The sequence below is a fragment of the Poecilia reticulata genome, linkage group LG21 (assembly GCF_000633615.1).
Source record: "Poecilia reticulata strain Guanapo linkage group LG21, Guppy_female_1.0+MT, whole genome shotgun sequence".
Classification (NCBI taxonomy): domain Eukaryota; kingdom Metazoa; phylum Chordata; class Actinopteri; order Cyprinodontiformes; family Poeciliidae; genus Poecilia; species Poecilia reticulata.
Window position 1 is genome coordinate 12,406,670 of NC_024351.1, and position 23,184 is coordinate 12,429,853.

A 23,184-nucleotide genomic window follows, 5' to 3' on the forward strand; every position below is an offset into this window, starting at 1 on the left:
AATCTCTTAGTTTTAATATCATAATTGTATTCCTTTAGTCATAAAAAAATAACTTTTTCTCAATAATTTAACCCTCCCAAATGGAGACAGTAAAGGGCTATGTTTGTATCCTGACTGTATCATGGCTAGTTTTTATTTTCATTTTCACGTCATATTGTGACATACTGCATAGCATAGCATTTTACTGTAATGTATTATATGTACTTTACCATGTAATGCAGGTGACATTAAAAACAAAAATTAAATGTTGCCTTACAAAATCCTGCAAGTTATTCTAAAATTAATTGGATGCAAAAATGGCAAGATGGCCTCCAAATGGGGACTTTTTGTGTCTCTGAGTAAATAAACTTGAATGAAAGCTAATGGTTAAGCTTTTGGCAGAACCTGCTTCAGCCATTTTGGTTAATATCAAATTTGGCTGGAGTTACTTGGAGCCCTCTCTTAAAACTGCAAGTCAACACTTGGATTTGGATCTGAAGAGTGCTTGGGCAAGTCTATTAGAGCTGCTTCATGAGAGGGTTCTGTTGAGTTTGTTAATTACGTCACAATTATGAAAAAATAAATAAAAAAAATTAATTGCATTACCTGAAAGCAAAGCAGCATGCTTTTTCAGTGCACAGTTTTGTGACAATCTCTTTGTTTTCAATATCAACTTTAACGTCTTCAACACACAAGATAAGAAAAGAAAGTTTAACATTTTATTAGTTTAATTGATGAAATGTCACATTTCTTGTACAAGGACAAACGGAACACAGTTGGCAGGAACGTAGCTGTAAAGATTAGATTTTTTCTTACCGACTCATCTTTTACATGTGAAGGTTTACATCTTCAACAGATTTAAGGCCAATATAACCACAGTCTGTAATCTCTTTCCAATTATGTACGATATATGTAGAGGAAAAATGTCAAACTTCTTGTTCAAAATAGAGTTTTTGAAAATCTAAAATAATTCCTTGACCTCCCACGTCAATTGTTTGAATCGTGTCCTCACCAGCTGCAGTACCTTTAACTAAAACTGCTTTGCTCAAGCAGTGGAAGAATTGTTGTTTTTTTTTGGTATTTCTGTGAAGATGTTGCCACCTGAAAAATGAGATTAAATATTTATTTATGTACTAAATAAAAATTCAGTACATAAATAAATGGCTAATGGTGTTAGGTACACAGTAAAATGCCAGTGTTGAATTAACACCAAGAAGTGTCTATATGTGTCCAAGTCAGCAGGTGTTAAAGTAACACTTTTGAAAGTGTTAAAATATTGACACCCTTTTTTTTTTTTTTTTGTTAAATTAACATTGGCCTATAATACTGAAATGGGTTTAAGAAAAGTTAAACTTTATATTTCTGTGTTTGTTTGTGTGAATATTTTCCACTGAATTTGATTGATATTGACACCTTGTGGGTCAATTATTTACTTTTTTAACACCACATTATGTTTTGTGGGATCAACACTACACCGGTGTTACTTTTAACACCAGCGCCGTTGTAAATGTTAATGTGACACTCTGTATTGTTGAATTTAACACCAGCTGACTTGGACACATACAGAAACTTTTGGGTGTTAATTCAACACTGACATTTTTACCGTGTACCAACTCTGTTATAGAATAAATTTTTGTATTTGTACACATTAAATGCTATTTATGTAGTAAATACAAGACGATTTCATACTCATCTACTCTCCAGTCATATATTTTGCCATAATCCATATCAAGGTTTACCATTATGCACATGCTTACTAGTTAGTATAGCTACTCAGTTAGTACTGTGTAATGCATTCTGTGATATAAATGCAGTATTTTCACTTATTTACAGCATAAACCATATTTAAGAGGTTAACCAATTTTCATTAAAAATGTTCCATTTTCCTCCAGAGTCCTTTTAAAGAGTCCTTTCTGAATGCACAACATTTCTTTGAATGGTTTGTACCAGTTTGACCTCTGGAGAAAGAAAGAACGCCCTCCATTTAGAAATAAAAAATATGGTAAAACAAAGGCATAAGCACAAAGTAAGATTGGTCACAAAAAAAAACATCCCAAAATAACCAATTTAATTTATTTTCTAACTTAATTTAGTTAAACTTCTTACAACATTCTTTTCACTGAACAAACCACACCAGCAACACTACACACAACCCCCAGACTCAGAATAGACACATCTATCAGCCGGTCCTGCACAGCGAGTCGTCCCCACCGCAGCTTGAGATGAAACAGACATGGGAGTATGAGTGTCATCGCCGCTCCAGTCACACTCCCCGTCAGCCCCATTAGCAGGGAAAACCTGGGCACTAGCAGGGACAGTAAGTACGAAGACAACAACAAGGCGCCGCGAACCATCAGAGTCGGACAAGAGACTCCTTGACTTCTCTGTTTGGAAGGAGATGAGAGGGAAGCATCTGGAGAGAGATCCAAGGAGAAAGGTTGGAAAGAGATGCTAGTGGCAAGCTCTGCTGTTGACCACGCGAGGAACTTTTCCTTGTGATTGGCTCAGCAATGACTCTTGGTTTTCCAAACTGTTTAATTTCATCAAATTTGAGGAACTACCTTTAGATCATATGCATATCTTTTATTAACATGAAGTAGCTCCTAAATATGGAAGTACTAAACTAAACTTTCAGGTGTTAACAGATGATGTAACTTTTTCTTTAAATGTTTCAACATCTTTAATTGTTACTTGATTATTTTCTTACGCTACGTTAAACTTCTGACAACTAATACTTGTCGCGAAGCTGAACCCACTTTTCATTTATGTCGGCATGCAAATACAGTGATCTTCAAAACTACTGATGATCTTATCTTCTAACAGAAGTAGTGCACAGAGAGAAGAAATTTCAACTTAAGTGATTTTAATTGAGCTGAAGACCAACTTAGATTGAAAAGCCAACGGCTCATCCTGCAGACAAGGGTGGAAACTACTGTAGCAACCCCCTGTGACCACATAAAGGTCATTTTATTTTAGTTAAATCAAGCTCATGTCAGTGTCTGTTATCAAAGAGTGCCATCTTAAATCTACTTTACAAAAACGGAAAAAAACAAACAAAAAACATATTTTTTTTATGCATAAATATATTGTCAATTCAATCCAATTATATAAATAGATTTAAAGTCAGATTTCAATCCGATACCAGCTGCTCAACTTTGCTTCAAAGCTCACAAGGCTGCTGCAAACATCATTATGAGTTGAAGAAGAACAGATTAGCCTGGTGACGTTACACTTACGGTCTAAAACCTCTAAACCTTCTTGGGAGCAGCCGGAAAATATACCTGGCATTAAATATTTGCTTTTATGAGACATGGAAAAGAGCCACAAATTAATAGTTACGTGGTTGGCTGGATTTTGTCATCTCTCTCCCTTGCTACTCATTATTTTTTGCCATTTTTAAATGAACTTTTAAAAAGTTCAAAACTTTCCAGTAAACAGTAAGGAAATATGATGAAAAACTGCTATAACTTAGCTATTAGTCTTAATCAGAGATCATAATCTCTAACATTTGATGAGAATTAACATGGGAACAGACAGAATGAGGAGCGTCGTGATCTGCATGCATCTTGGTTTCTTGGTCAAAATGAATGGCCATGTTCATTCTCACAACTAGATGTGGAACCTTTAAAATAAAACCTTAAAATATCAATATTATCTTCCTGTATGACACAAGGAATTGCTGAGAGGAGCAATCTGGGTAAGTTTCTGTCACTCTCACCTCTAAGCAAACATGTTTGAAGAATTTCAGCAGCGGCGTAGAAGGGCAAAGGGTAGGACAGAAGAGCTTTTGCAAGAAGACACAGATTGACAACCGGTCGAAGGTTAGGGGGCAGGTTGTCAGTGATGACTTCACTGGTCTCTGGTCCCCAAGTCAACACCGCCTGCAGGGAAGAAACACTTCAAAAAAATGTGTCTAAACCAGTGTGCCCTGTTTTCTGTCCCATCTGCATCACACATGCTGTCCAAAAGAGAATGTGCATTTGAAACTCTGTCTGTACCCCGAATAAATAGATACAAGGCATCAAGTCTGAGCCACCCAGTTGTAACTTACCAGTAATGAAAAAGTAGTTTTCATGATGCATGCAACTCCATGAGTCCACCCCAGCATGGTGTCAAACTGCCCTCTATCCTCCATGCTGCCCTCTAATGGAGGGAGGAAGATCTGCGAGGTGTAGGAGAAGATGATGACACCTACTGAGACAATGAAGTCTTCTGGGTCCACAGACAGAGAGAGGAAGGACCAGGACCAGTTGCTGGCACGACTCAGACAGTACAAAATGACTAACAGGCTGACAAAGAGATAAGAGATAAAAGCAAAAGGAACAATCTTCTTTAAAAAAAAGATTTTTAAACATTTGGGAGACTTACATTTTTTTCCTTTACTGAAACACAGAAAAAAAACACACTTGAGAGTGATGCTGGAAAGTTTCCCATCATCAGTCATTCGATTTTTCCTGTCTTAATTCCAAAGCATTGTTATTTCCTCAGCTTGCAATAACTCATTTGCCTTTGATTTCTGCTTACGATGATGGTGCTGTTATGCATAAACTTACCAACCTAACATTGTTTTTTTTAGAGAAGTAATGTTTTGAATTACTGACTTTTTACTCAACATTTCAGATCAACTAATAACTAGGAAATTCATGGATAATCAGTAGATCAGTTGGATGTATTTAACAGCTTAAACTCAGATTGTGAGGAGTCTGTCATTTCCATACGCATCTTTGTTCATTTCAGGTGCCTGTCTTGGTGCATAACCCAGTCTTCAAATTATTTTTCAAAAATATCACAGAAAACTCTTTGACTAACATACACAGTGATTAAATGAAGATGTCCTTACTCAAATGTATAAATAAAAATCATGATGCTGGAGTAATGCTGGAATTCCAGGAATTCCAGCATTACTGGAATATCAACCAATCTGAAGATTGGTTGATATTTGGGTATTTCCGACTGTTATAGGTCGACATTTCTATCCCTTAGTCTGCTTAGCTTCCAGGTCATCACACCATTTATTAAACTATTGCTGCTGCCAGTACTTATAAACATTGTGTTGCTGTTGTTTTTAACGTCTTGCTGACCATTTTGGCCTAGATTTTTTACTGCATCCTGTTGAATATCCATTTCCTGTCTGCATTCCTCCATTGGAGTCTTTCATACAGACCCTTTTATTATAGGAGGGTTTGGTTGATGTGCTCAAATGCAGAGTTTTTCTTTCTTGCAACAAAATGCCTCCGGCTGTATTTTGAGTTCAATATAAGAAAGATTTTTCAATAACCCCCCTGACTTCTCTCTTTGGTTTGTTTATCTGTTTGATGAAAATTATTCAGAAAAATGGGTAACCTTTCGAGCACCACTTTAGTCATATTGAGATATAGTTGCGTGCTTTCGCCCATTTTTTTCTCTGCTCCTGCAAGTTAATTAATCAAATGGTGCAGCAGAGTGGACTGAATAGATTAAAAAAATTGTCTAGAATTACCATAGTCAGAACTAAGATGTAATGTGCCGGTCCGCAAGATTAAAAAGCAAAAAAGGGACCAGACAGCTCTCAGAACTCCTGAAGCAGACAACATCTACCCCCATCTTTGCACTTCTTGGCTCAAAACAGGCTCAAAAAGGCATTAGAAATAAATCAAGCAAACAGCAAAAGTAGTTGGTAGCAGGTGAGAAAAGCGCCGACCCAGCAGCAGCTGCAACAAGATTGCAGGAGTGAGAATAAGAGCGTATTAGACTGTCCACCTCACATCTTAAAAATGATGCATTAGCCTTACATGTGTGTGGATCACTTTTTTTTTTTTTTACTTTCCACAGTTCTGCGGGAAAAGTAAAATATGTCTCCACTTTATTTCCATCACCTTATCAGTATGTGAGCCAGGGAGCAGAGCAGGCTGAGCACAGAGACTGGTCTGAGATCAGTCAGCAGCAAGCAGGGCAGAAGGAACATCAGCGACATCAGTGAACACGCCGATCTGGGAGGAGCCACTGCTGACAGACTGTCACACAGCAGAGTGGTGGAAACAAGCAGATACAGGGTGCAGGTCATCAGCAGCTCAATTACCTAAAAACACAGATTTTCCCCGTGAATGCGGGAAATCAAGAGGCTGTCATGGCTTATAGTCACTTTTTGCAAGTCTTAGGATCAATGCAAGCTTTTTTTTTTTTTTCTTTTAATCCAGGAAAGAATAATATTTATTTACAAAAAGCTTTACATGATTCACAAAGACACTTTGAAGGATTGTGAAGGTCCGCTAAGAGACTTTGAATCGAGTCGGCTGAGGGGATGGAAGGTTTTTTCAGATATGATCTCTGGTGTGGGAGTGAGTGAGAAGGTGTGCTGAGGAACTCTTGGTGTACTGGAGTCGGTCGTGGATTTTGGAGAGCGAACCCCGGATGATCCTGTCACAGTAATCGAATCAAGAAAGGATAAATGTGAAAATGGAAGTTTCAGAGGTGAAGAAGGAGACTGAAGGGTAAAACGCGAGCAACGTTTGATAGATGGAGAAAGGCGGTCGTGAAGATATTGCTGATGTGGTTCTCAAAAATCAGATTAATGTCAAAAACTAATCCGGGGTGGAAAACCTGTGAGGGAGTGTTGTCTGTGGACTGGTGAAGCAAAAGTTCAGCTTTACCTGGGCTATATTGATCATCCATCCTCCAACTACTGACCAGTTTGGCCACAGTCCTTTGCAGCAGGCGTCCATGATATCCTGGTAGCTGTGTCGGACTCTGACCTTTGACACAGAGCTAGATTTTCCACTAAAAATACAGAAAAATAAATTGCAGTAATGTTAGGACTGTGAGACTAGACTGGTTCTAATTAAAATCTTAAGCTTACCAAGTGTACCTTAACAGAAAGTTTACCTGCGTTCCTCTTCGTACAAACAGGCCACCAACCTCCTTCCTGTGTGGTTGCAGACCCAGGCTGATAGAACGAGCACCATCAACCCCATATAACCTGACTGAACCAGAGCAAATGGCAATCCCAATACAAATATACCCTGAGGAAGTAAAAAGAGTACAAAAAAAAAAATTATTAATAAGGAATTTCTGAGATTGAAAAGAGCAAGTGGTAATAAGGCGATTCTAAAACTCTTTGAAATTTAAAGGTTGCAACAAAGCAGATTTAACATGATTCATAGTTTAATTTTCTTTGCCCTTTATTAAATTAAAAATGATGCTCTTTTCATGGTTTTCGTTACTTTTATGTGTTTTGCAGTAGTTGAGAAATCCTCGACAGATGTGAAAAACACACACCTGAATTGAAATTGTATCCATGTTCATTTTAAAATTCAAACTCAACAAATTTCCTGCCTTCCACAAATTTGCGATCACTGTGAAGAAGGTTTAGTAATCAAAAATATGGAAGATGTATTGAAAATAACTTTTCCTCCTAAACGGTAGGGTTAACATGCATCTCAAATTAGAGCTGCACAGAGTACGTGAATGGAGTTATGTAATAATAAATTATTATTATTATTATGGGTCTATTTGGTCATTTGTTTGCAATGCCTTATTTGTTTTTCTAAAAAAAAATAAACGCTTAATTCAATTATCCGCAGATTCCAGTACAGAAAGGGCCTAACTGCGTCACTGAAAAAAATGTTGACCTCCACGGGTGAAAAATATCACAAAGATGTAACATTTTTGAAGTAATTATGAGTTTTTAAGTATTACAATCAAAAAATTTTAAGTTAATAGGAAAATTACAACATATTTAGACCAATATGTTCGACTAATCGTGGATCCCTTCAAATACAAAGTCAATTTACCAAGTTGAACAAACCTGCCTTCAACTAAGTTAAACCATAGTTCAAAGAAGTCAGAATAAAGTAAAATAAAAGTATTACTGTAGTTGAACACTTCAAATACTGTTACAGCACAATCGTGCGTGTGTTAAGAGGATTTTGTTGTGATTTATAAAATGTGCATTTGTATGTCTTGCATAGGCTTGGAATTAAATCTTGACTTTGACTGAGCCACTCTAAAACATAAATATGGATTTATTTGAGCCATTCAAATTAAAGCAGGTGAAACCAAAGTCTAATTTCTTATGTTTGTGCCATTAAAGCTGATTGGCATTACGATTTAACCGTCAGATCAGTCTCAAGTCTTCTTCTGCCTTCTATACATTTTCTTTCAGGATTACTTCTATTTTCCTCCGTCTGTCTTTCCATTAGGTAGATAGTTGTAATGTGACAAAAAGTGAAAAGGTTTGTTTAGTAAGATTACCTTAATAAGTCTGTATTTTGTACAGAGACCCATGAAATTATAAAAAAAATAAGAAAAAAATAAAACTCGCATGGGCTAAGGACAGCTGAGCTGGAAAGGAACAGAAAAGAGATGAAAGAACTGTTCATGATTGGATGACGAGAAGGCGAGAGGAGAGTTTTGGCGAGACGCCTGGAGAGTCTGAGGATGCAGGAGACCAGCAGGAGCAGAAAGAAGAGGCGAGTCGAGCTTTGGCCCGTCACCAAGACAGAAATGTAAGAGACTGCCAGAGAGGGAAGATGGAGGAGGAGAGGGATGGGAGGTGAAAGTGGGATTCTGGGGGATGTTGGGGGGAGAGGCGGTGGAGGACAGAAGAAAAAGAGGGACAAGAGCAAGAGAGAGGGTGGAAGGAGAGGTGAAGCCTCGCCGTAACAGAGCACAAGGTTGGATGATGAGGGATCAGAGGAGGCAACAAGCTACTTTGATGGAGTTGTTGTGTTGCGAATGTTGGAACATGCAGATACGCAGGCTCACTGAGAGATCCGTGGAAGCACATCACACACCGCAGACTCAAACACACACTGTGGATACATAAACAGACAAGTGAACATTCTCCCTTTTCAAGTTTCTATTTGGTAACTGCTGTCTGTTAGGCATATGCTGATGGAGCTTTGATGTTCAAATGGAGCGGCTGGGGATGAAAGCAGTTTGAGAGAAAACTGACACTCAAGTATTTGATTTCATCTCCCCTTGCTCTTCCACGGCACTTCTTTTTCTCTCTGTGTTTTTGCCAGCTAATTGGTTACTCTGAGCACAACCTGAAGCGGCTCCCAATCACAAAGGAGCACAATATAGGAAAGAAATACATCCATGATTGGCTCGAGAGAAAACAAATGGTTGTTTTGGGGGAGGGGGGGTTATCATCTTTTCTCTCTCCAGTCTTATAACTAAGACATCATTTTTATATAAAGCATTCGACGAAGCGTGCACAATCGTAATTTGTCAGGACTTTTTGCTACAGCTGGACTTTCCCGGTGAAAAATTCCTAGTGCTTCACCCTTCAGGTCATTTCCAATATTTTATGCAAGCACATGTCTTTTCCTTAAAAAAAAAAGTGACAGGAAAATGTCTTTTCGCTATCATGAGGGGATTAGGCGGAGCTGGTATGAGTAGAAACCAGACAGGTTTGACATTTAAATAACAGAAAGTGCCGTTTCTTAAAATCACAGTGAAATTCCCATATCCGAGTCTTATCAAAGCGTGTTATTATTCTAGAGTCAATACAAGAGAGGAGGAGTTTACTTTCCTAGACACTGTTTGAAAGTTAGGATCATTTCTCACTAAATGTGAAAAAAAAAGAAAACATTTTTTTTACTATTCAGCTGCCGTTTTGGTAGGTCAATGGTTAATGAAAGTATTAAGCACCAAATTATGCAGGATAAATTCCTATGCTCATTATTCTTAGTGGTGAAAATTACACTTAATCACTTTTTACAGAAAAAAAACAAAACATGAAAGCTTATTTTTACTCTCTTGGAAAAACATTGATGCTCCTTGAACCTCTCAGACTTTGTGACATTAGTCAGATCTTTTTTTAAAAAAAAAACAAACTCACACACCACATGCTTGTGAAGTGTTAGGAAACAGATTAATGGTTAATCATTTCTTTAACAAATGAAAATTGGAAACGGTGGTGTAACGGTCTTCTTTTAAAACCCCTAAATAAAACTGAGTGTGAATGCCATCAGAAGGGAACAAATAAGTAAAGAGAGAATCCACTAGTGTGACAGTATAAATGGAAGATGGTGCAACCAACAGGACAGCAGGCTGAATATTTTAGTTTGCCTTTCAAAGCCCGTGGAAAATTGCACAACAACCTTATCACACAAATCCCGACCAATTTGGCAGTGGCAGAATCATGCTGTGTAAAGTAGTTTAGGCACAAGGGTCAGAAGGTGAACAGAAAATCAGTACCAGCCACCGGTTTCAGTTTCTTCAAATGACTTTTTTTTTTTTTTTTTTTATTCACTCTTTTCACTGACTCCTCTCTCAAACATCCAAAAGCTCAGTTTTTATATCTAATTGGCACCACACCTGTGCTTGATTGGCCACAGAGRAACAGGTCAAACTAACAAAATCTAAAGAGAGAAACACTAAAATTACRAATTAATTTACAAACTCCTACATAATGAAGTCGTCTGCAAAATAAATTACATAATGCAAGATAACTCAAAAGGTTACTTTAAAGGAAAACAAACAAAGCAATACACAAAAGAAAAACCCTCTAATTGGTAGAACCCAGTAAGGTAATCAATRACATCATCCAGCCATTTAAGCAGGGAGTACTGGGCCGGCCCCTCCCATASTCCTGCCCTGCTGCAGATCTACAAGGACAAACGATGGTGAGTACAAAGAAAAATAAATACCTTAAATWTACCTTGAAACAAATTCAACCTATAGTCCAGAAATAGTAACTTTAACCTGAACATACATAGATGGACCCTGCAACATAATGCTAACACGAACAAACCYGGGATAGTAAGTGAAGCWAAATTGCAATGTTTAAATTAATCATTATAACCAACTWTAAAAAGTAARTGAATGAGAAGGAATAAGGGACGAGTGGTGAACACAAACTGAACCACTTTGTCACATGCTGCCATGTTGCTTCTCCTTAGCAGGGAATAAGTTAAATACAAGAAGATCCTAAAAACAAAAAAGACTTTAGACGGATCCATCTTTTCACCTCCAAGCAAACAACCAGAGAGCGACAGTCACACATTTAACGTCAAACACATGCATGTGTTTGAAAGCATCAGTCAAAGWCGAGACCTAAATCCAGTTGTGAATCAATGCAAGACTTGAGCATTGATTTTAGCATATGCCCTCCATCATGTCTGACTGCTGTTTTGCAAATAACAAAAAGGGTCAATCTAGTTGTGCATAACTGGTAGAGACATACAGTTCTTCTAAGACTTTTATAAAGTAAATATTCTTTCCATGCTGCTTCACAATTATGTGTTGTTGTTTTTGTGTGATGGTGTATTACGTAAAATCTCAAGAAAATAGAATTTATTATGTGGCTGTAGCACGACAAAATGTGAAATRTTTAAGGGTTCTGAATATTTTTGGGAAACACGGCACAGATCATTTTCGACACACAACTACCAAAACCAGTGAAATATTTTTGAAAATGTGTTTTGAAGCAGAAGAGTCACAAGAATAGAAAGAGAGCAGCTGGACTGATTACAAAGCAAAAACAGGGTTAACTTTCCTCACCAACTCGCTTCTGAATTAAAGAATCWGAATTAGACCAGTTCCTGATTTTTCAAAGCAATTTAAAGAAAAGCATCTCTTCTAAATAGAAAGGATTTTTTTTCACCGACTATCAAATTAATTTCAGCCTTTCTCACTGCAATATAAATAAATAAAAACAAACTCTTCTCACAGGCGCACACGTTCTAGTGCTCCCTCATTAACAATCGGGTTGGATATCAAACCGAGTTTCAAAATATTCCCACCCTGAGAGCGCCGAGAGACGCAGTTGGTTTTTTATGCATTTTTTAGCAGGAAATTTGCCCTATAATAAAAAGTTTACTATGGTGGCAGGCATTCAATTATAAGGGTATCAATAAATAAATCAAAGGAAAACGCTTGATAAAAGATAAAATGCTTCTGCAAATTATCTTTATAGTGATAAAACAAATGACAATTTACACAAACCTTTTGCTTATTTTCTAGCTGCAAGAATTAGGAGTGCACCATAAGTTTTAATAGGTAGTTTAAAGAGGTAATATAAAATGGYAAAATGTCTTTTTCTTTGAGAAGGAAAACAGAAAAACATCCTGGCACTCAGATAAATGTACTCATATTAACAAACCATGCGCATACCATACTTGTTTATCTTGTAATCATTATTTGCTGGATGATAACTGTATTTAGAGCGACTAAAAWTTTTTTTTTACATTGAAAACACAAAGACATCAAAYGCATATTCCCCCATCTCCTAAAGGGATGTGCACTGTCAGCATTTGTGAGTGTTTGTACGGCTGGATATTGATGCCCTAATGTCATAATGGATTCTCAACGGACCTAGTGACACCGTTCAATTACACTACAGCCATTCACTGAAAGAGTACATTTACATGAGTGGTTGACTCTAGAGCCCAGCATTTGCAGCATAATGAGCTATTAGTTTTACTGCAATGCAGACATTGTGTGACCAGAAGATTTATTTATTTATTTATTTTTATGATTTGATTCACACTTAATTTGATAATGAAGACGAGAGAGTGTCTGACAAACAGCCTCCGAGACTACAAAGCATTGTCTGGTAATGTAAAAAAAACAAAACAAATGCACAATAAGAGCAAATTAAATAGAATGCAAAATGCTTGATGCTTTTTTAATGCAGTGAGCAGCTTAACACCCGCAGCATTTGGCATTTACATTTTGYATTTGTCTTTTAGAGAAACGGCTTAAGAAAGGTTTCCAAGAAAAAGGGGGAATGGTGTGTAGCGTAGTCATCAGAGGRAAAACATTAGGGCTCTTAAAAGTTGCAATTTAGTCTTTAAAGTAGCACTGGTTTGAAATAAATAACTCAAAAAGAAAGGGAAACACTGTACAAATTGATCGTTCTGAAACACTTAGGAAACCAGATGAAGGTAAGTTGACCTGAGTGAAGTCCTCCMCCGCCTCCTTCTTCAAATCAAACAAAATTAGWGTCAAACGTTTGCGCTGGTTTGYGCAGCAAAAATGTTCATTTTAAAGATATTAATAAATATTTCCGRAGCTCGTCGGTCAACTAGCCCCCCCACATTTCCAGAATCAAACAAACAGGGTGTCAATCAACTGTGCTGCAAAGATTTTGACACCTCCTTTGTTTCATTTGAGGGGCGACTTCACTCAAGTTCCTTTCGCTGGGTGTTGCTGGTTGACCTTTACTAATTTGTTGCCTGCAGCATCTTGTGTYTTACCTTGGAGGTAGACGGTTAAAGCCGTTAGCAGAAATAAATATTTKCTACTTTTAATGTTTTTGCTCACAAACCAATTACTTCGTGTTAGTTTGGATGTTGATTAAATTTGAACTGAAGATTTTTATCCTTGCATGAAATAAAATGAATTGAAATGTACATTTTTGGGGAACACGTGACCTGCTTCCGCATACCTGGATGGCATTTGTGACGTTCCAGCTCGCCTCCCAGGCCGTGATGGTGGKGTGGGAATTCAGAGCTGTGGCATCAGTGCTGAGGCTCCGAACTGGAGAGGCCAGATTTGTGGTGACATGCTCTTTTTGAAGTGAGATTAACAGATTAYGAGTCCCCGTCATTTCATCCTCTTCATTTTCCTTATTTCTATCGCCGGAGAGTTTTCCTCTGGAAGACCTACGTACCATCTCTGGATTCTGGTTTAAACTTAAATTCTTCTCCCTCTTGTCACCTTGCATCTCAGACAATAGTTTTTCCTTGCCAAATGCTTTTGCATTTTTGATTGGACAGGAGTTTGCTGAAGTTACATCAACARATGTGGAGAGTACTTCAGCTCCAGTTTCTTCAAACGCTTTACTCTCCAGCCTGGGACTAACAGTGGATCTTAAACTTTTGTGTTTATCCTTCAAGGTTTTGTCATCTTCATGTGTGAAAATCTGTCCATTTTCACCTGTGGATGATTGGCTTTCTGTGGTGTCATCACTCTGGGGATTATTTCTGCTTTTGACGCTTTTAATAGGCGATCTTTCACCCTCGGTGTAGGTTCGATTCAATTCATCGTTGCATGTCAGAACCAGCGTCTCTTCATCTTCTTCAAAAAGCCTGTCCAGGAAAACCTTTCAAGTGAGTCCYTACAGCAGCGTCATTAATAAAAAAATCACATTCTCACACTGTGGTCAAGCTCAGAAGTATTCAGACAATCTAGGAATCCACCCCCAAAAATTTGGTGAGTAAAATTATGCAGTAAATTCAGAATTGTGAAAAAKTAAGACATACTATTCCTAATTGAGAAAATAATTGTCCATCAAGAGGTGACTTACCTCGTTGTCCGATCCCAAACTAATCTTGACACGGCTCGTCCCCACAGAGACCAAACTGTCGTCCAGGGCTGGCCAGGGCTTCGACCCCAGAGAGGGGACCCCATCTTCAGCCTTGGCTCCAACACACTCTGCCTTCATGCATTGTGAGGTTCTGAGTTATAACCCCACTCACATTTGAATAGATATGTGCAGCCAAACRCACRCACRCAYGCACGCACGYACKCACRCAYACAATGTGGGCCCCAAAGTTTTCAAATAAGGCATTCATACGCAGTGATTGACAGGTTGTTGAGCTGTAACTTTATAATATGCCTGTTCTTTCAGCAGTGAAGGACTAAACAGCTTTAATGGCCTTCACAGCAGGTTTGTTTACACTCAAAGACGCAGTCGATGGGAAAAAAGCCTTTTCAGCGAATTTATTTATTCAGATTCATGTGCTCCTGAAAATAGTCGATCAAAATTTTATACYTTGGTATATAAAGATGTGCGCAAAACTTTCAGATCATGATTTTATTTTCTAAATTTTGTTGCTGAAAAGTCAAATAAATCMTTTTTGTTGGTACTATTTTTTTTAATTGAGAAAAGAAAAAATTAATTGTAAATAATTTTTTGTTAAACTATCAACTTTGGACCTTTAAATCTTTGAGACATTCTTAAGAATACTAAATTGTGTAGCAGATAACTTGGCAAATAATTATTTTGTTACCATTTCAAAATAACAGAAAATACTAATAATACCACAGCTTGACAGAAAAATCTTTTACCATAATGAGCCTCAATCTAATTGATAGAAACACGTTTTTAAGCTTGGCTTTCAAATATTGTTGAGGTGAATTTGGAAGTCAAATGTGTTAGTTAACCAATTAGAGGGTTTTCCCCTCAATGCTTATAGAGACAATATATTCTGTATGTAAACTTTTAAATTCAAAGAAAATTACAAAAAGAAATCTCTAAAAACATTCTCACTGACTTTTCAGGCATATTTGGTAATTCTAACTTTTGGTCTGATTTAGAAGTATCTTTTTATTCAGTCTATGTGAACTTCTGTTTTCTACTGTGYGTGTGGACAACCGAGGTGCCCAGAAGAGTGCTGTAATCTCAAAACCACCATCCTGACACCGACAGTGYGGTCAGCGTCAGCATCCCTGACAAACCCACGTAAACYCTAAAACTTTTAAAGACCTTCTGAAAGCCTGGAGAGGTAAAGATGCTTTCAAGACTGCAGGAGAGTCTTTCTAATTGGAAGCAAAACAAAATTAGTGTGCTTCTTAGCTCTGGGCAGAAAAGATCTCCTGCAGCGGTCCGTGCTGAAGAAACTTCTCACAGAACACGTTGTTCTCAGATTACGATGCAAAGTGAATGTTAAGTGTTTTCTATAATGSCTAGCATTTTGTGGACCATCTTTCTGTGATTAATCACCTCTCCCACAATAGAGCCAGTCGTCTTTATTAGCTTGTTCAGCATTTTTAAGTGACTGGTTCTGATGCCGTTGCTTCCCCAGACGACTGCAGAATCGTCTGYACTTTTARCTACSGAGYTGCAGAAAATGGAACATTCTTTCTACAGATGCTCAAGGACCTAAAGCTTGTTCGAGAAATACAAAGATGCTTTTGCTGAATTGCCGACTCGTTGACCAYGTCACTGTTGCATCTTCTGTGCAGTTCAGGTGAATAAACATTGATTTTTACAGTCTTGTTTGCTGCTTTGCAACATAAATGCGTTAAGACATGGAGAGCTTGGAGTTTATGTTTTGAGCTGCATGTATAATTCAGGCTGCACACACAACCAAGCTGTTTGTTGTTTTCCTTCACTTTGCATTTCATAGAAGCATCCAGCTGTGTTTTAGTAGGTGTCCATGTTTTGCCCCAGAGTGTGGTGAGTTGTGCAGGGCAGCAGGAGGAGCCATAGAGCAGTAGTGTATGTAGCTTACAGGACTCAGCAGCACCAAAACTTCTCTCATGTTTCAAAGTATTTCTGCGCACAAATACATCTTTTCCACATCTACTTCCCCCCGCCCCCATTGTTTGCTCTGTTTGTGTTAACCAGAACGGAGTTGATGTAATATTTCATTTGCTTTGTAGTATTGAGGCTTTTATCTCCAAACTCTGTTTCAGAGAAAAAAAAAAGAAGAAAAAAAAGCGCTGATGTACTTTTTAGGACCCTTTTAGATGCCGTGTTTTAGTGCCCGTCTCACCTTGAGAGGTTTTTTTTTTTTATTTTTATGTCTATCCATCTTCATATCCATCCATCTCTCTGCGCTATTTTTGAAGGAGGAGGAAGAAGGAGAGGAGGAGAGAGAAAAGGAGGAGGCCTGCAGGAAAAGTTTGGCTCAACTTGTGTGAAACTTTTCTGTGTCATTCAACACCAAAGCGCCGGAGAGGACGGCGCTCACTCCGCGGCGCGCAGCAGGGCATCAAACCACACACAGCGAGATGGATCGAGTGCTACTTCTTTCCCTACTGGTGCTTATCGACGCGTTGCTATGGCAATGCTGCCATACCCAGCAGAGAGGTGAGTCACCAGAGAACGATAGGTAATCGATGCTCCAGTAGCCGCCGCTGTTGTCGTTTGAGAGTGACACCCGGAGCTCCGCGGCGTTCAGGAAGGTCCTTCTTCATGCCCCGAACTCTACTTTACAGCTAAAAGACCGACTCAATATCTGACACAAACTTATGAAACGCTCTTCCCCTGGTCTGGCTTTTCCGTTTGTGTGTAGCCGAACTACGACATCTCGACGTTCACCAAGTCCCCACGGCAAAAGTTTCAAACGGGACCGGATGAAACTCCCGTTATCAATAAACACAGGAACCACATGTGAGCCGTAAGGACTTGCAGAGATTCTAGGGCCTGCTTGTTTGCTCTGTTTGAGAAACAAAGGGGGGTCGGACATTACAGACAGACAGACGTGTTATTTCTAAAGCCATAAATTACGTTGAGTGCTTGAACTTTTCTACGTCGTGACCTTTTAAAGATCCTCTGGTGATAAAAAAAAAAAGTAATTTGGTTGTTTTAGTCTGCAGCTGGAAAACGATTGATCAGTTTTTCAAATTGAACTTTTTAATACCATCAGTCTTTTATCCTGCAGTGTAGAATAAGATAAAAGGCACCTGTTATTTAGTAAGTTGCGTTTTTTTTGTAAAATGTTGGAGTGTTTGACTTCTTAGGTCATTGTGATTTAATACTGATTTCAGAATCTCGTCTCACACTGCAGTAAAAAATTTTGAATCTATACTTTTTTAAGGATCAATTGAGGGTATCGACGGGAAGTCACTTTTATTCAGCCACATGTAAATTCCACATTGTGTCGAGACAGACTTGCAGCATTCACTCCTCCTGGATGAAAAGTACTTGTGTTGTGTCAATCTCTAGTACTGAGCATGCATGTGGTGACAGTGGAGAGGAAAAACTTGCCACATAATTTGGTGCATCTAAAAGTATGAGTTTTATATCATCTCCGTCTAAATGCACAGAAAAGAAGCGGATTCACAATGTTATAAAGAACAAGTGTAATAGAGAGCGGTATGTAGATTTTACAGTGTTGTTGATATGTAATCTTGTTTTTCTTCTCTTCGTTACTGTTGCTCGTAGCGTGTGCTCCAGAACACGCAACGAGTAAAAATGAAATGAATTAGCATTATGCTATTCATAAGAATAGATGTATTGTTGGTACAATCCACACAAATGTGTAGAGCAATGAGATTAGGTTCATGACTACACATGCATAGACACTATGATGCACATGTACTATGATATCATATATTAGTCAATGTTTTTTTTTTTTTTGAGAAAACTAATGGACAGATGCAATTTAAAATGTGGTTGTGGTTTTGTCGTTTGGCAGTCAGCATTGTGTCTTGATRTATAGCAGTAAATGCTCTGGGGGAAAAAAGCTTTTGAGTCTGCTTGTGTGGGTGCAAAAGACTTTGTAGCAWMTACTTGTTGGCAGTAGCTTAAAGAAGTGTTGGCATAGGTGGGGGCAGTCCTTATGTGTTCCTTACTGGGTCATTAATGTGATTTTTGTTCATATTCATACTGTTGTAGGGGGATGTGAACTACAACTTTTCAGAGATATAGATTTAATGCAGTCAGATGGGGGACAAAGAGGCACTGGTTTGTCAGCAGGAGAGAGAAGATAAGACACAAAAACTTAAAAGAAAAAATGAAATAATACGATTTCTCAACAGGATGTCGATCCAGTTTATGTTGTCCATGAAACATAAGTTACCCAAAAGYGTAAAACATGAGATTAATGTCCCAACACTGTGGTTCTGTGTCTGCAACCTTTAGTTRTGATTTAATCCATCTATACATACTTTCTGCCCCACATTATATGTACAATAGTATTCATTTCTTTATAAAAAGTCAAAACAAAACTAAGTCGCATTTGATGTTTTCCAGATGTTTCCAGTTTTATGTTGTTAATAAAATGTACATGCAGCCTTTGCCTTGRTTTTGCTGTGTTTGTTTCTTGGCATTATCCCTTTTTTTGTAAGAGGATAACAGTTCTTCTTTGTCCAAAATCCACAGATCCTTACAATAAAGAGCTCTCTCTGTGTCGTGATGTGTGGAGGCTGCACTGGATCAATAGGCAGGGAGGCYGAGTTGTCAAGTGAATTTGAAGATTTTAATAAAAATGATGAAAATATCAACTTTCAAAAACCACGGGGAGCCAGGGCAGCACAAAAAAAATATAATCCACAGAGAAAAACCATCAAGGCCCTGTGTGTTCCCCCATATGGTGTGAAACAGGGAAGTAATGGAGAAACCAGCAAGGAAAAGAGGTGCTTGAGTACTGGGAGATTGAATGCTGAACAAAAAACCTGGGTTAATGAGCTAACAGGCTGCAGGTGTGAGGGGAGAGAGAGAGGAAGTGACACAAGGGGTGAGGGAGAGTACATAGTTAACTAGAAAATAAATCTAATACTAAAGAATAACAGGATCTAAGAAACATAATTAAATTAGAGTAACAAAGAATAACGCTAGACGATAAATAAACTAGAACGACCGAGGACTGAACTAAAATAAAAACGAAACCAGACTAATCTAATCAGAGAAAGAGACGGAGGAACAGAGAACAAACAAACCCAAAACCAATTCAAACAACCTGAGATCACGACACTCCAGTATTAAGCTTTTCTTCTACACGCACATTTCTGTTTGAAAAAAGATAGAATTTTTAGTACAGTTGGAGAAAAAAAAGACAAAATGTGTTAAGAATTTGATGATCTCAAATGAGTAAGGAATGAGACTTGAATTGATTAATCTACTTGTGGAACAAATCGTGCCATGAAATGAACCAGAAAGAACGACTGCTCTTTTATAGGGCGTGCGTGCGTGCGTGTGTGCGTGTGTGCGTGTGTGCGTTCGTGCGTGTATTTGTGCGTGTTTGGGTCGTGACATTGTCAACAATGAAAAATGAGCAATAGAGCCTGGTTAAAGATGAGGACTGACAGCTGAGATGGAAAAGAAAAGAAAAACAAAACACCAAATAGCATAGCAAGAAATTCTGTTGTTTTGAAGGTCATATTTTTAATGTGTTTCCTCAAGTAACAGTCARATACATTGTTAGGAAATKTTGCCTAAKATTGAGTTTTCAGAAAAGTCCAGAACTATCTGAGCCAACATGGCAGAAAAATGTCACATGGATTTGTGTTTTCCTGTTTCTGGGATAAAATTCCCAATCGCTGTCGCAACAATGTGGTCTGAAGATGGGAGCAGACATCTCTGGTCTCAAAATATGCAAAAGAGACTTCACTAATTTTCTCGAGCAAAATTGTATAGGAAGACAATGGCAAGTCTAGGTGCCTTTTGAAGTTGAATAAAAATGTTGTGCTAAGCAGGCAGTGGCTTGGTCCTGATTTAGCACTGCACATGCTTTGGTCTAACCCCCTGCTGTGTATAAGCCAGGATCTAAGTTTTCCCAGAAGAACATTATTTTCTAACTCTACTTATAAGTGGTCACAAAGACATAATTGATTATTGAGTTTATTTAGGGAGAATTTGGTGGTGTTTGTCTCCAAACTGATTAGAACAAGGTATTGCTTGCCATGCCTTTTTCTATTTATCTTCTTGAGAACATCCCCTGTTTGTGTTTAACCCAGGAGTGCTGTGGACCTCCTGCGGAGGAAAAGGAGGGGGGCTGCCATCAGTATGGGAGCGTTTCTGCATACTTGTGTGTGTTTGAGAGGGAGAAAGAGAGAGAGAGTGAGTAGAAGAAGGCGGGAGAGGCCATCTGTGTTAGCAGCCTCATTACTAGGCGTGTCAACCAGGCATGCTCTCTGTCAGCGACGGAGCTCAGACAGACACCAGGAGATAATCAGTAGAAGAAAATAGGAGGGGGAGGAGGCCCAGGTCTGAAAGAGAAAGGAAGATGTGGTCTTCAAGAGTTGTTAGACATTGGGCGAGACATTAATGAAGGATGGATGAAGTGGGCAGATGGATGGTCCAGAGGAACCAGGATGAAGTTTTTAAGAGAGATGATGACAAAGAGATAAAACTTGTGGTATAATAAAACTGCAAGAGTCCAAAATCTAATGAAAGCTTTCCTTAACTTTTTTTTTTTCTCTGTCATGCATTTGCTCTGATTTTGTTGCCCGAYAATTTTWATTTTTTATTTTTTATTGGTGGTGTTAAATGTTCATTTAAATTTACTTAAACGTCTTCTTTTAATTTCAAGACCAGATATTCCAACTTTGATATCTGTACAGTGTGGTAGGAAGCTAGAAGATCCTTTAACCGTCCTATACGGTCTTAAGAAATGGGGTCATTAAGMGTTTTATTCTTTCACAATAATAAAAAGCCTGCGCTTTKGCGAGGTTTTTTTTGTGTCTGGCTTTGGGAAGTGACAATCTGACGGGACAAACCCCCGCCGCTCCCCCGCTGTCTGAACACAACATTTGCCACGCTTCTCCTGAGCTTTGCACCAACATTGCAGGAGGGATAATCAAAGACTGTCCTGTAGGGTCTCTACTTAATCCAGTGGGCTTCAGTCTTATTGAGTTTACTCTTTCATTTACTGACTGTGTGTGTGCGTAGACCTACATGCGCAGCTTATTGGACTTTTTCAGTTGCAAGCAGGTGGGAGGACTTGGTTAGAAAATGTGGGATTTTCCTGGGTTTATCATCATTTTAACCAGAATAGGTTTTTGATTTSCTTCTGATGCATTGCTATGTTGCTAYAAGTGGTTAAAACRTATGTGTATGTCTGTGTGTGAAATGAATCTAGATTGTGWATCAACTGGGAAATCAACATTTTATTTGGCAAAACCCTGTAACTTACTCATAATATCCACTTCCCTCAGAAGCYTTATTATGCAGCTTTAATAGGCAAAGAATTAGGAAGGTTGGGAAAACKGATTTCCCTGTTGACGTTTATCATATGTTAATATAATCACATCTGCAGAGTGRTACAATGATTTATTTTTAATTTTTACTTCTATCACAGCATTTGCTTGGCAAAATTGACCTTTCTGTGGATAAAACATCTTAAAGTAACTGCAGGTTATCGTAATGTTGATCTACCCAAACTGGGCAGTGAATGGAGTGATGAGACGTCAACATGATGTAAATCCAGCTCAGTTGTGTTAGAGATTTTTATTAAGGTGTGTTAATTTCAGTGTATGTTTCTAAGATGTGAATTTAAGAACACTTGAGCATTGGTGACTGAATTTGAATGCATAAAGTAGTTGATGAGCCCTTAGACTTTTTCAGCCTTGTTTTAACCTTTACAAAAAAAAATAAAAAATCTGGGAGACAGATTGATCGTTATGTCTAAATGCCGAATTCTGTGAACTCTCTTTCTTCCTCCTTTGACTTCGTACCGCACTGATCAGTGTAGTGATTGTCTTGCTCCCTTTAACCCAGTAGTAGAAGTTGTAGTTACCAGCATTCAAGCCAAAAGGGAATGAAATTGAACATGCTGCTCATCACAGAATTTGTATGTTGCATCCTTGCTGCACAAACAAGTTTCACTGTTTCTCCTTTGCTTGAAGGCAGCAAAAATATCACCAGTGACATTGTGTCAAAGACATTGATCACACAAACACCAACAGGTGTTTAAATGCCTGGATATTAGAGGATCTTTTTAACTGCTAAAATTAGCCAGGTGCTAATTTGAACTGATGCTTTACATCTGCTGACAGTTGGGTTGTGGTCAGGATGAAGGATCTGATTGTAAATAGTTCAAATGCATCTTGATTTTAGTTTCAATGTTTGTCCAGTTCCACACTAAAGGACACTGGACAGATGATGTAGTTAAACTTCAGCTATTATTCAGAGTTTTAAGAAAGAAAAATAGACCAGCAACATTACAGGTCATTCGGATTACTTGCCCTATGTGTATAAAGGACCCTTATAACATCATTTTCTTCACTCCAGACCCACTTGGGAGTGTTTACTGCCGTAAAGTTCAGCATCAGCCATCGGACAACAGCACACGGGTTCAGTTGAAGACCTATTCACAGTTAGCTAAATTCACCTTTGTGTTTTTGTGATGTTAAAGCAGMAAAKGTTTTTTTTTTCCTATTCTGCTTCCCATAGAGCTGTTTGGCATTGGGATAGTATGACTGGTGACCCTGAGATGCAACTCTGTTCTGCAATTCTATTCCAGACAGCCTTGGAGATTTGTTTCCCTCTCCTCTGCCCTCCATGCATTGTTTGAAAATAAGTTTGGCACAGTGTTTTTGTTTTTTTTTTTGCTTTTAGTATTGTATATATTGTTTTGAGTGTATATATCGACAAGTTTAAATGAGCAACTATTTTCTTGTGGAAATTTTCTGACTTTTACAGTAAACACACTGGTTATCTACTCTAAGTGACAAGTTTCTTTTCCAATTTTGAAGAGGGGATTAGATAAATGGTCCTCTTTGTCAAATAATATTTAGAAAATTGCCTTAAGGGTGCTTTTTCATATATTTTAGTAAAACATTGTCTTGGTTTAGTTGTTGATAAACACAGAATGGAATATATCT

At 38.1% G+C, this 23,184-nt stretch overlaps 2 protein-coding genes across 2 annotated transcripts in view; one reads left to right on the top strand and one right to left on the bottom strand.

Moving 5' to 3' along the window:
- Positions 1-1,567: 1,567 nt before the first annotated feature.
- On the bottom strand, positions 1,568-14,347 carry LOC103457356 (vesicular inhibitory amino acid transporter-like). Its single transcript, XM_008397402.2, has 8 exons — positions 14,216-14,347; positions 13,355-13,997; positions 6,841-6,977; positions 6,609-6,735; positions 5,835-6,037; positions 4,031-4,268; positions 3,698-3,860; positions 1,568-2,392 (listed from the first exon to the last, which is right to left on the bottom strand). Exons 1-8 carry the CDS (start codon positions 14,317-14,319, stop codon positions 2,082-2,084), a joined length of 1,926 nt encoding a protein of 641 aa, XP_008395624.1. The 5' UTR covers positions 14,320-14,347; the 3' UTR covers positions 1,568-2,081.
- A 2,170-nt stretch (positions 14,348-16,517) lies between these two features.
- The window catches only part of lama2 (laminin, alpha 2), a 154,763-nt gene continuing 148,096 nt past the window's right edge, over positions 16,518-23,184 (top strand). Inside the window, exon 1 of the mRNA XM_008397932.2 lies at positions 16,518-16,726. Within this exon, the coding sequence (XP_008396154.1) occupies positions 16,648-16,726 (79 nt within the window). The 5' untranslated portion in view covers positions 16,518-16,647. The remainder of the gene's footprint in view (positions 16,727-23,184) is intronic.